This window comes from Onychostoma macrolepis, chromosome 14, assembly GCF_012432095.1.
Source record: "Onychostoma macrolepis isolate SWU-2019 chromosome 14, ASM1243209v1, whole genome shotgun sequence".
In the NCBI taxonomy this organism is placed as follows: Eukaryota; Metazoa; Chordata; class Actinopteri; order Cypriniformes; family Cyprinidae; genus Onychostoma; species Onychostoma macrolepis.
The window spans coordinates 19,132,310-19,143,730 of record NC_081168.1 but is presented as its reverse complement, the minus strand read 5'-3'; the positions used below and the strand labels follow the sequence as shown (position 1 = coordinate 19,143,730).

Here is an 11,421-nt window from a genome sequence, read left to right as displayed (position 1 = left end):
TATTCTTTTCTCTTTTTACTGTATTACAAGTAGTTTACATGTGCTTATTTGAACATTTAATGTTTGCAATTGAACGGAAGTGTATCCTAATGTTCTTGCAGCGTAAAAAAAAAACACGCTTTAAACTTTCTGTTTTAAGTGTTTATTGCTCGTCCCAGTTCAGTTTGTTGCAGCTATAATTTACCTGATAAGTAGTCATTTAGAGTCTGATTCAAAGAAAAGATCCGAGTCAAAAGAATGATTCATTCGCGAATCGGACACCGGTAGATGCGACTTATTTTATCTCTACAGCCATGAATGCACGTTTAGTTTTCTTTTATGATTAGTTTTATTAACTTATCAGTAGTGTTTAATAAGCCGGTCAAGGGTTACCGACATAAATTGCATCAAAAGAGGTTACATTTCTTTATATGCGGGTTTTTAGGATGTTGTTTTGTTTTTAAAGGACTAGATTGTGAACTGTGATAGGTAATAGTTGGTTTTCTCTCAATTATTGGAGATCAGTAGTATCACAATTATAATGGCAAGTATGCTTGTTGATTTGGACGTTGAGAGTCTTGGTCCAGAGGTCCAAAAAGCAGACAAACCAGACTTTTCAGCAACAAGGAAACTGTACTCTCATGTCAAGAAAATGGTGAGTACAGTGGTCAATTTAAGTCACGCTTATTGATATGATGATTGTAGTGTTTAATACCAGCACTTTCCCCATGGTGTTTAGGCATTTGCAAAATTTGTGGCATCCAAGAAAGTTCTTCCAACCTGTGAAAACAGCTCACCAGCTCTTTGGCACTGCTGTGGACAGCCATTCAAAGAGTCATCTTCAATCCACAAACATATTGCCAACAGCCATGCCAGTGAGATTCACCAGCGGACCACTGAGACACTGGACGTGATGCTCTATCAGGCTCATAGCGAGGAAGAGTCCATTAATGAAGAATCAACAGATATATCATCCTGGATCCCTGATACAAACCATATCCCAGAGGATGACCTCGTCAAGTACGTAGGTGCATTGCATGTTTCTGATATCATCTGCTCTGCTTATATGAAGACTTGTGGTTTTTATGGAGTTCCTCTGTTTTAGGGGTCCAGGTGAAGTTCTGCTATATTACAGCTACTGTCAGTTAAATGATCCTCAGATCATTTGTCAGTGGCAGAAAGAGCTTTGTTTAAAACTTAAAATAACAGGCAAGGTAAATAAAAGCAACCACAAGTCATTAAAATTTGTTCCTGACTTTTATTGCCTTTTTGCTGGATTGAGGTTGTTCTTCTCCAGGTACGAGTGGCTACTGAAGGTATCAATGGAACGGTTGGTGGCACCAAAACAGCCACTAATCTTTACATCAAGGCAATGCTGTCACATCCAACCTTCAAAATAATGCAAGTACAGGATTTCAAGGTAAAGTATCTGTGCCACTGTCCAGAATAACACTGATAAGATGCTTAAAATAAATTCAAATAATGCTCATAATAGCCAGAGATGTCATCTTAGTGGTGCTTAGAGCTTATGAGGCTGACTGACAATTAAAGTGGCATATGTTTGTCAGGAAAGAGAAATAATAATACTTAATATAACCAACTTTAAAGTTTTGGCACTTCAGGTAAAGGGAGATGTTAAAGACATGAGATTTTTTTCTAAGATAAAAGATGGAATCTGAATCTCCCATAAATAGTGTCTAAAATCGCCTATGCTCTTCACTGACTTTTCCCTCAGAAAAGTGAAGGAGGTGCAGCGTGCTTTTCTGATTTGAAGGTCGGTGTTTACAAAGAAATTGTTCCTATGGGTGTAGATCCAGATATCATTTCCTCCAGATTGGCTGGTAAGAGAAACACTTACAACTTGCTTGATACATAGTACAATTGTCTATTCAGTGTGCCTATTTAAATATATTATTTAAATTTAAAAAGCAATGTTTTAGTTAGATGTTTTTTTGAAGAAATTAATACTTATATTCAGTAAAGATGCATGAAATGATCAAAAGTGACATTAAATACATTTCTAATGTCATTTTTAAATGCTGTTCATTTTGATGTACTATTCATCAAAAAATCCTGAAAAAAAAAATCACATTTTCCACAAAAATGTTTTCAACATTGATGATAACAAGAAATGTTTATATGAGCAGCAAATCAGCATATTAGAATGATTTCTGAAGGATCATGTAACACTTAAAACTGGCGTAATAATGCTGAAAATTCAGTTTTGCCATCACGATAACAAATTTTAAATGTTAAAATAGAAAAGTAATTTTAAATTGTAATAATATTTTACAATGTTACAGCTTTACTGTATTTTTGATCTAATAAATGCAGTCTTGGTGAGCAGCATTTCTTACAGACCCCAAACTTTTGAACGGTTATGTATATTAATCTATCGTATTCATGCAAATGTTGTACTTCAAAAAGGAATACACTTGGAACCAGAGGAATTTCACAAAGAAGTGAAGGTGTTTGTGGAGAATCAGTCCTCAGGCAATGATACAATACTTCTGGACTGCAGAAACTTCTATGAGAGCAAAATTGTAAGAAGTTTGAAAGTCATTGATCCCAGAACTGTTTGTACATTACAGCTAATAGTTCAGTATGTTCTCAGGGGCAGTTCAATCAGTGTTTGGCCCCCGACATCCGGAAATTCAGCTACTTCCCAGACTACGTGGATAAAAATTTGGATCTCTTCCGGGACAAAAAGGTTCTGATGTACTGTACAGGAGGCATCCGCTGTGAGCGAGGCTCGGCTTATCTCAAATCAAAAGTAAGTCTGAATGGGGAAAAATGACATATCTTTGTAATGCCATTCTCAAACATGAATATTATTCTTCAGAATGTATGCAAGGAGGTGTATCAGCTAAAAGGAGGCATTCACAAATACTTAGAGCAGTTCCCCGATGGCTTCTACCGCGGTAAACTCTTTGTGTTTGATGAACGTTATGCCATCGCATTTAATGAGGACGTCATTTCAGGTGTGTACTCATGCAAGTTTTTCAAAAGTGATTGGATGGAGTGACAAACTTAACATTTAGTTCTCCTTTCCCCAGAGTGCAGATACTGTAGTTGTCCGTGGGATCAATATCAGCTGTGCTCCACAGACTTCTGCTGCCAGCTGGTTTTGTCATGCACCACCTGCAGAGAGCACGGCCTGACGGCCTGCTGTCCTGTGTGCCAAGTCAAAGAGCAAAACCACAGCGACGTCCCCTCCGATGGGCTTTCTCACCAAGAAGAATGCGAATGCACAATGTCACGTCCCAGAATCCCCAAAGATACACTATGACAAACTCAATGAGTTGAAAATCATCTTAGATGGCCTGCAACTTTGTGTGATTTTAAGAAGTCTGCAAAATGTTTTTCTTAAAAACTCTTGTATCAATTCAGTCATGATTTTAAAAACTGGACACAATGCAAATCTTCAATAAATTACAAATCATTCTCATTCTTCATTTTATTTGACATTTGAAATCATACATATATGAATGGGACTTGTTAATTTGTCCAACAATTCTCAGGTCATTCAACTCAAAACTATACACAGACAAAGGTGATGTACATATACACACATAAAGACAAAAACAAGATTTAATGGCATATTATTTCCTCAAATTAATAAAAACAACACAAACTGTCATGGTGGTCATTTTTTGAGTAAGAGAACAGCATGTAAAGCTTCAGTTAAATAGAGTTTACAGACGATTTTGGCAATTTACAAGTTTCCAGCATCTGCAAAGAAGTGAACAGGAAAACATTTAAATAATTTACAAAATTAAAGATGTTAGTGGATTTTCTTTATCCACCTTATTTTTCAACACTGAAGTAAGCCTATGGGCGAGACTTCCGGTTCAAAAAATAACGAGAAGAATAACAACATGCTGTTTAACGTAAAACTGTTTGCACTACAAACCAGTGTGTTCATAATTAAGATAATGCATTAAAATAATACGGTAAGACACCAATTTGCAATATCAAGCAGCAAAACACCCTGTTTTGTACAGCTAAAAAGAGCTAGATATGGATGAGACCGGAAGCCAGACCCATAAAATTTACAAATGGCTGCGCCTGCTCTTACGGGAATAATAAGATGAATAATGTAAAAAGGATGATCTGCTAACCTGCTTTGTAATGAAACAATTGGACCCTACTGCCAGTGTTGGTTGAGATACCAGATGGTATCGTTGGTCAGTATTGGTCCAAACAATGGATTCAGCTGTGACAGAATAGCAATCAGCCAGCTGAAACATAACCAAGAGTCAAGAGTCAAGAGCATGACAGTCAAAATTAAATATTGCCAAAAGACTGAATTCAGAAACAAACATAGCAGCAAAATTATGATCTGCACTGCCTCCTAATGGCTGTTAGAGAACAAACACTATCACATTTCTTCTAAATAATAAATAATTCACATCAAAGTGGGACAGTACAGACCTATTATGAGCTTATTTAACAAATTTGTAAAATGTTATTTGTAAGTTTATTATCTGCAGTAAACTGCACATGAAATGGCCTGGATGTGCTGTATTTCTTTTCAAGTCAATACTGGAGTTGCCCAAAGGCTGTGTTTGACTTTCAGCTGATACAGAATAGAACAATCTCTCTATTTTACCATATTAAAAAGCAGTTTTAACTATTGAGTCTCCTTAGAAATGTGTAACATAAAGATAATTTAAAGACAATGTACTTACAAAAGGTAGCAACAGACTGCAGTTAGTACCAGCATTGTCACAATGACTCTAAAATGGCAACAACAAAAAAAATATTTAACACTTCTTATGAATAAACAACACATATTATAGATATAAATAACATGTATTATGAATACAACATTTTAAATAACATAAATGTGTTTCTTTAAATCACCCTTGTGCACTTGGCACAGTCACATGATCCAGACATTCATATATTCATTTTACAACTAAAATTTAACATATTTACTTTTAATTTGTACTAGATACATTACATTCGAATTGAATGTATGTCCCTTTGTCACACAAGTCAAATCACAAACTTTATTTTATTGTGACGCTCACTTGTTGGCTTTCGTAAAGTCTTCTAAAAAACGATAAACTGTGTCGTTTAAGAACATATTTTTTGTTAATAAAATATTTGGCTTCATAACATTTCAATTACATCGATAACTAGAGGTTCGTACAGTTGGTTTAATACAGTAAACTTTCGTTTAAGGAAATGCTAATGTTGCTTACCCTCGATTCGGTCCTTTCGGAATAAACCAGGGAATAACTCCACCAATAAGACCCCAAAACAAAGTCATAACTGACATAGCTATCACAAACGATGTGGCCGCCATGATATTTCTTTGTAGGTCGAGGTTTAATAACTTATTTTCTATAAAATAAACTTCGTAGTCTCCACAGCGCTCGCGCTCCACACTGCTGTGTGGACAGTGATGGTCATGTGACTCCTCGGGCCCTGAGCAGAACAGACATATGACTGATGTCTCACCTCTTCCTCTGCACTCACATAAAACTATACTAGTCAACATTTGAAGTGGATCAAAACCTTTCATCAAAGTTGTCCTGAAGCCTAAAACCAAAATGCGTTGATTAACCTTTTTGAGCCACTTCAAATGTTGACTACTATTAAATATACAGCCTTCTTTTGATATTGCAAAACTTTTGGTTTGGTACACAAAGTGCATTTTGTAAGGTATATGCCCTGCATGTATTTAATCTACCCTAGAGTCACATGAAACCTTTTCACCAGCATGAATTATTTAAAATGTCATCCTCTGACTTCTTGCATTGTTAAAACCAATTAGTGCAGCAATGCGAAGCAGGGTTATTACAGTTAACTAAAACCATAAAAACATTATGCTTACTTGAAATAAAATAAACATCAACTGAAATAAAATTGAAAAATAACTTATACTGGAGCTTTAATTTATACATTTAAACATAAAACGTAAATATTTTAAAATGTAAATAACTAACAGGACATTTAAAAAAAAAAGACAAAAACTCTTAAAATTAAAACTTATATATATATATATATATATAAATCAAATTGTATTCCAATGATACAAAAAAAATTATAAAAAAAAAAAAACACTGCTGTGAAACACTGAATTCCCACTCTCTTTGGCACATTAATTTCATTTGTAATTAAAAAAAAAAAAACTATATATATATATAAATATTCACTATAAAGATATGCATGACCATTTAGTGCCTGCAAGTCACAATTTTAAAATTTCCATATATTTTCGTGACACTGCCTTTGCTTCCTATGACAAAAAGACAACTGACAACACCCATCAGTTGGCCATATAGGAAGTAGTTTTGTCTTATATCTGCGAAGCATAAGAATTTCCCCAGATCTCATTTTTCTGTTTAGAAACCAGCTATTGCTTAAACTGTGATTTTCAGATGTTACATAAATAAACATTGATACCACTAAAGCTGAGCTTAAATCCAAATGCTCTCATTTCAAGTTCAATTTGGTAACAGCACTGCCATTTCAAACCAAAGCATCACTTTTATATAAAAGACAAAAGCGTCAGGTTTTTACAGTCTTTTATTTTTAGCAAAAGAATCATTTCACTCCTGCATTTTCTCAATGGTCTCCTCCTTGTATTTGCCCTTGTCCTTTACGTCCTGTCGGGACTTGGCCTTGCGCTCAAGGATCTTCTTGCGATCCTTGTCGAGCTTTAGCCTTGTGATCACCACCTGAACAACAAAAAAAAGATCAATTTCATTAACATTTTCATATAACACAAAATGGCACAAAATGTGCAATTGATCAAAAATAATTACATCAGCTATAACAAAACAGTTAAGAGGTCTAAAAGCATTTAATTGTTCATTGCATTTGCATTTCAATAATACAGTTAGACAACTTGCTGTATGAGAGAGAACTGTGATTTATTGATTACGTAATTAGGGGCAGAGTGGTTTCTAGGTAATTTACAGCTGATAAGATTATTTATTTTTAAATTAGTGTTACATGACTAAAGAAAACAGATAAAGGGCTGTGGCACTCTCTTTTGCCATAAAGCACTTTTGATTCTGGCAGGGATACAAATGCAGATGTTCATTATGCAGTTTTCAAAAAAGTCCTGACAAACGCGTCATCGGCAGACTTTTGCTGACAAACACAGGGATATCTGTGTGCAGTGATGAAAGAGGACACACCGTTCATTTACATATACTGCAGACACTGTAACAGTACAAAGCTGGTTGAAGAGCCTTTAACTAGCTCTACTATAAGTAACAAAGGCGATCCTGTAATTTGCAAATTGGTGATACTGGCAACTCAAGAAAAACAATCAGACACTATGTTCTGAACAAATTAATCCATGATAACTGTAAATATGCATATTTGGACATTTAAGTGTCATATAGAGCACTTGTTAAAACACATCAATCAGTGATGTGGAAATGAAGAAACTTATGACAGTTACTATTAATATCAAACAAATGTCAGAAATGTGTAGTCAATCCAAGAGAGGCATGACAATTCAGCAGCCTGAGTTTTTGATGTCCTAGACTTCATGGTCTACCTTAAAATTGGATTTACCTGAAGCTTCAGTGCTACCAATGTACAGGTCAAGAGTTTGTTAGCAGGCCAATACAAGAACTGGTAAAATGTGTATCATAAATACAATGCAAGTTGCTTTGGATAAAAACTTCACTATTGGCAATGGCCCTTTTTATTTTTTTTTATTTTTTAAAGAGTAACTCTGCCAAAATTTCTCTTTTGTGACCAACAAATTAAGTTCCAAACTCTGAAAATATGACATTTATTAAAGTAATTATGCACATTTCATGTACATTTTATGCATTTCAAATCAGAATGTGTTAGACATGCATTTACTAGCTGACGTGAAGTCTTAGCAAACAAAATCAATTAAACAGCATATCCACTAAAACCTATTAAACTGCATCAAAAATTAGATCAGCGATTCTGCTTTCTAGATGTAGGACAACCACTAGCTATTTTTTCAATGACACTGATAGCTGGTGTTTTGCATGCAAGCAAACATCTGGATATAAAACATACCTTGCTGGGGTGGATGCCAACATGGACTGTGGTGCCGTTGGCCTTTTCACGCTGAACGCGCTCGATGTAAATAACATACTTCTTCCTGTAGACCTGGACAACTTTGCCGATCTGCTGGCCTTTGTAGTGTCCCCGGACAACCTGGTGATGAGAGAAAAAAAATAAAGCAAAGGAATGTTACGCGGAGTATGGTGACCAGTATTATAGTAAACAACATTTCTTTACATCAGACTACAATATTGACCAAAACTGGGAATGTCCTCACCTGGACCTCATCGTCCTTTCGGATGGGCATGGATCTCACGTTGTACTTCTGGCGGAGCTCTTTGGAGAGAGGGGAGGACATGATCTTCCTGCGGATGTGTGAAGGGGCATTGAAGTGCCTCTTGCGGTTCTTGCGCCGGGAGGATGTCACAAATTTATTGAGCTTCATGATGGCTGTTAAAGAAAGAGGACAATTAAAATGAAATTTGAATCAAAAAAGAAACAAACCTGCTAAATAAATGTAAATTGTAGTTTGCAGCCACATTCAACAAGAAAAACTAGGTTTGTAGAAGAACGAACCTGTCTCAAGCTTTACTGACACTAACTTGGGTTTGTTTGACACAAACGTCTCTCAATGGACACATATTACATAAAACAATATTACAAACAATAATACTTTTCAAAGCTTGCCATTTATGTCTGGCTAACACGCGGTGTAAGTTATTTGAAAAGCATGTTCAACAGCTCGTGGTATTGCTGTAGCTAGTTATTTCAACTTGACATGACAACATACGCAAGCACAGCTTAAGTTATCATATTTATAGCGTTTGAAGAGCGTTTATACGCAACACAATTAAAACAACATATCACACTAACAAACGGAAACAATGGCCTTGTGTTTTGGGCAAAATTACAGTTATCCACACGGGAGGGAGCACAGCTCCTATAGCAGCCACTGGCTGAGCTTTGGCGACTAAATCCACCGAGATGTCGCACCGTAAGTATAAAATAATACATCTACATTGAAAATAGGGATATTATGTAGCGATAATGTGTGTTTTAAACTTTGAGGACATACAATCCACGAGGATGGCAAAGGATGTTTAAGAAATGCTTTAGCAATTTTGGCTTACCCTGCCGACTTGTCGCTATGGCCGCCGGAAAAGAGACTCTAGAACTACTTCCGCCAGAATTAGTTGTAGCGCAAATCTCGCGATATCATGGATAGAACGGGATTTCAAAGTAGCTGTCACTTTTATGGCAGGGTCATAGAGTACAGACAAATGAACACTCAATTCATTGAATGAAGTAGTTGCTGCAGTTATCATTAAGTAAATCAAATTTATTTAAAAATAAATGTTTTACAACTTTACTTCCCACTGTGTTACACCAAAAGCCGTGATTTCTGAACAGAGATTTTTACAGAAATATCTCTTCTCCTCCATCTAAATTTGTTTGGGTTAATATGTTTCCTTCATTTGAGTGGGAACATTTTTGGGGAGTTCTTAGTAGGTATTTTGTTACAAATAAAACAAAAGAAGTGTCCTTTAAAATTGCAGAATATATAAATATATATATAGGAATAGAATATATCCTGTTAAAGAAACATTAGAGCGTTTTCATCTAGATATAAATTACAACTGCTCTTTCTGTAATTGTAAAAAAAAAATTTAGTATTGTGCATTTATTTTTGGAATGTCCCTGTTCATCTTTGTTTTGGTCTGAAATGTCACAATTTCTAAGTGTTAAAATGAACTGCATCATAGTCTTAAATTTATCATTTGTTTTACATCATTCAAATGAATATGACTTTTTTTTTTTTTCTAAAAGTAAAATATTTATTATTGATCTGATTTTGCTATTAGGAAAATTTTATGTTCATCAAATAGTAACTTAAAACCCAATTTTGCTCATTTTCAAACAGCCTTTAAAGCTTATTTAGAATCTATAAAGTCTTTTACAAATCGTAAAGCCCAAAGGATTGTGTCTCTGCTAAATGAATTTAAAATATGCTTGTGGTGCCTGTTTATTTTATTTATTTTTTTCTCTAATTGTATTTTATTTATTTATTTATTTTTTTATTAAAATTGTCTCAATTTGTATTTACAAATAGGGCTGTGTATCATCAGTAAAGTCACAATACAGGACTGCACTGAATTTCACCTCAGAACCTTTAGTAAAACAGCTGTTTATTAAACACTGCATACTATAGGGCCATTGCTAACTATTGGCAGAGCAGGCAGTTGACGTCTGCATTATGAAGGGCCTCTATAACTGTACCACAGTACAATATAGGTAAAGGCATTTGTATCATGTTTACTGTTAATAGAGAAACGCGGCAAAACGGTGGTAATTCATACGTACACAGCCTCTCTTTCTCTCTCGTAAATGAACAGTTGTTGAATATCGAAGTGGAGATCGCTAAACTGCAAACTAACCGGAGCAAGCGCGTTTATGCACAGTGGAGAGAGCGCGCGTGCACATGGTTGCCAGGTTGACAAAGATAAGTAACACATTTAGCAGATATTTCCGTATCGCGGAAGTGGGAAGGCCTGTTTTGGGGATTTCGTCTCTTTATATCAGGCAACCCAGTTGTGTTCCTCTGCTGCCAGATTAAACCTTGTTGTAGCCTATATATTATGCTCTATCATTATTTTTTAGAAACCTCGCACGTTTCTACTCAATTTTAAACGGTGTTTAAACGGGCAAATTAATCGCGGTCCACTGCTGCACACGTGCCACAATATCGATACAGAGACAGACTCATATCGTAAAATCTCTGTAAATAATGTGTAAATATGAGAAAATGTGTAAATATGAGAAATATTTGAAGAACTTGCTGTTGAATTTTGTATTTTGAAAGTTCAATAAAAATTTTTTTTTAAATTCATTGAATGAAGTAGGCTATATTAGAAATAAATATAATCGAATATAAAGGTATAAAATAATGTTGCACTTTAAATAATAAGTGGACGCGTTGATCTTTTACTCCAGGTTTTGAGTATTAAGTCCTAAAAAAAAAAAATCTTATCTTTTAAATGTAAAAATAATAAGACTAAAATAAAAACAGGTGAAATTGATACCTTTAAAATTGGGGGAATTAGGCTAGCAGTAGGTTACTAGTCCTTTCTTTAATTATTTTGCAGGTTGTTTGCAACAGCAAAAGTGATAAATTCTCAGTGCTCAGTTCATGTCCTTATTATAGTGCTGCTCGAAAGTCCAGTTTTAGCTAGCTGTGTGAGGTGGTAGCTGGTTTATCGCTGGTCCAAGCTGGAAAATATCTGGTCCAAGGTGATTAGCTGGTGGACCACCATGCAAAAACCATTCAAGATGCTAGCTAGAAACCAGCTTGAATTTGACTTCAATTCTAACAATCTTAGAATTTCAGCAAGCAAAAACATAAAAAGTCATAAATTGCCATGCACCAATAAT

General features: G+C 35.1%; 4 protein-coding genes across 6 annotated transcripts in view; 2 read left to right on the top strand and 2 right to left on the bottom strand.

Annotated features, from left to right (window-relative positions):
* The first annotated feature begins 88 nt into the window (after nt 1-88).
* On the top strand, nt 89-3,281 carry LOC131553237 (thiosulfate sulfurtransferase/rhodanese-like domain-containing protein 2). The gene is made up of 9 exons (XM_058797735.1): nt 89-634; nt 719-999; nt 1,085-1,193; nt 1,277-1,399; nt 1,715-1,820; nt 2,407-2,522; nt 2,594-2,752; nt 2,822-2,960; nt 3,036-3,281. The coding sequence occupies exons 1-9, from the start codon at nt 521-523 to the stop codon at nt 3,266-3,268; spliced, it is 1,380 nt and encodes a 459-aa protein (XP_058653718.1). The 5' UTR covers nt 89-520; the 3' UTR covers nt 3,269-3,281.
* Nucleotides 3,282-3,402: 121 nt separating this feature from the next.
* atp6v0e1 (ATPase H+ transporting V0 subunit e1) lies at nt 3,403-5,457 on the bottom strand. Its single transcript, XM_058797736.1, has 4 exons — nt 5,190-5,457; nt 4,671-4,718; nt 4,101-4,220; nt 3,403-3,711 (listed from the first exon to the last, which is right to left on the bottom strand). Exons 1-3 carry the CDS (start codon nt 5,291-5,293, stop codon nt 4,127-4,129), a joined length of 246 nt encoding a protein of 81 aa, XP_058653719.1. The 5' UTR covers nt 5,294-5,457; the 3' UTR covers nt 3,403-3,711; nt 4,101-4,126.
* Nucleotides 5,458-6,501: 1,044 nt separating this feature from the next.
* On the bottom strand, nt 6,502-9,266 carry rpl26 (ribosomal protein L26). The gene is made up of 4 exons (XM_058798978.1): nt 9,123-9,266; nt 8,270-8,442; nt 8,005-8,145; nt 6,502-6,671 (listed from the first exon to the last, which is right to left on the bottom strand). Exons 2-4 carry the CDS (start codon nt 8,435-8,437, stop codon nt 6,543-6,545), a joined length of 438 nt encoding a protein of 145 aa, XP_058654961.1. The 5' UTR covers nt 8,438-8,442; nt 9,123-9,266; the 3' UTR covers nt 6,502-6,542.
* The window catches only part of LOC131553974 (interleukin-17B-like), a 9,326-nt gene continuing 6,355 nt past the window's right edge, over nt 8,451-11,421 (top strand). For 2 of the 3 annotated variants that reach the window (XM_058798974.1, XM_058798976.1), the window contains exon 1: nt 8,451-8,986. The gene's annotated coding sequence lies outside the window, so the exon portion shown is untranslated. Of the gene's footprint in view, nt 8,987-10,210; nt 10,285-11,421 lie in introns of those variants that run through there. The other variant, XM_058798977.1, reaches the window with a different exon arrangement.

Coding starts and splice junctions, on each gene's coding strand:
- atp6v0e1 (XM_058797736.1), bottom strand. CDS start 5,293: ATGGCGGCCACATCGTTTGTGATAGCTATGTCAGTTATGACTTTGTTT. Junction 4,719..5,189: donor CCGAAAGGACCGAATCGAGG/GTAAGCAACATT, acceptor TTGCCATTTTAG/AGTCATTGTGACAATGCTGG. Junction 4,221..4,670: donor GCAGTCTGTTGCTACCTTTT/GTAAGTACATTG, acceptor GTTATGTTTCAG/CTGGCTGATTGCTATTCTGT.
- LOC131553237 (XM_058797735.1), top strand. CDS start 521: ATGGCAAGTATGCTTGTTGATTTGGACGTTGAGAGTCTTGGTCCAGAG. Junction 1,194..1,276: donor AACTTAAAATAACAGGCAAG/GTAAATAAAAGC, acceptor GTTCTTCTCCAG/GTACGAGTGGCTACTGAAGG. Junction 2,753..2,821: donor CGGCTTATCTCAAATCAAAA/GTAAGTCTGAAT, acceptor ATTATTCTTCAG/AATGTATGCAAGGAGGTGTA.
- rpl26 (XM_058798978.1), bottom strand. CDS start 8,437: ATGAAGCTCAATAAATTTGTGACATCCTCCCGGCGCAAGAACCGCAAG. Junction 8,146..8,269: donor GAAAGGACGATGAGGTCCAG/GTGAGGACATTC, acceptor TCTCATCACCAG/GTTGTCCGGGGACACTACAA. Junction 6,672..8,004: donor TTGGCATCCACCCCAGCAAG/GTATGTTTTATA, acceptor TTTGTTGTTCAG/GTGGTGATCACAAGGCTAAA.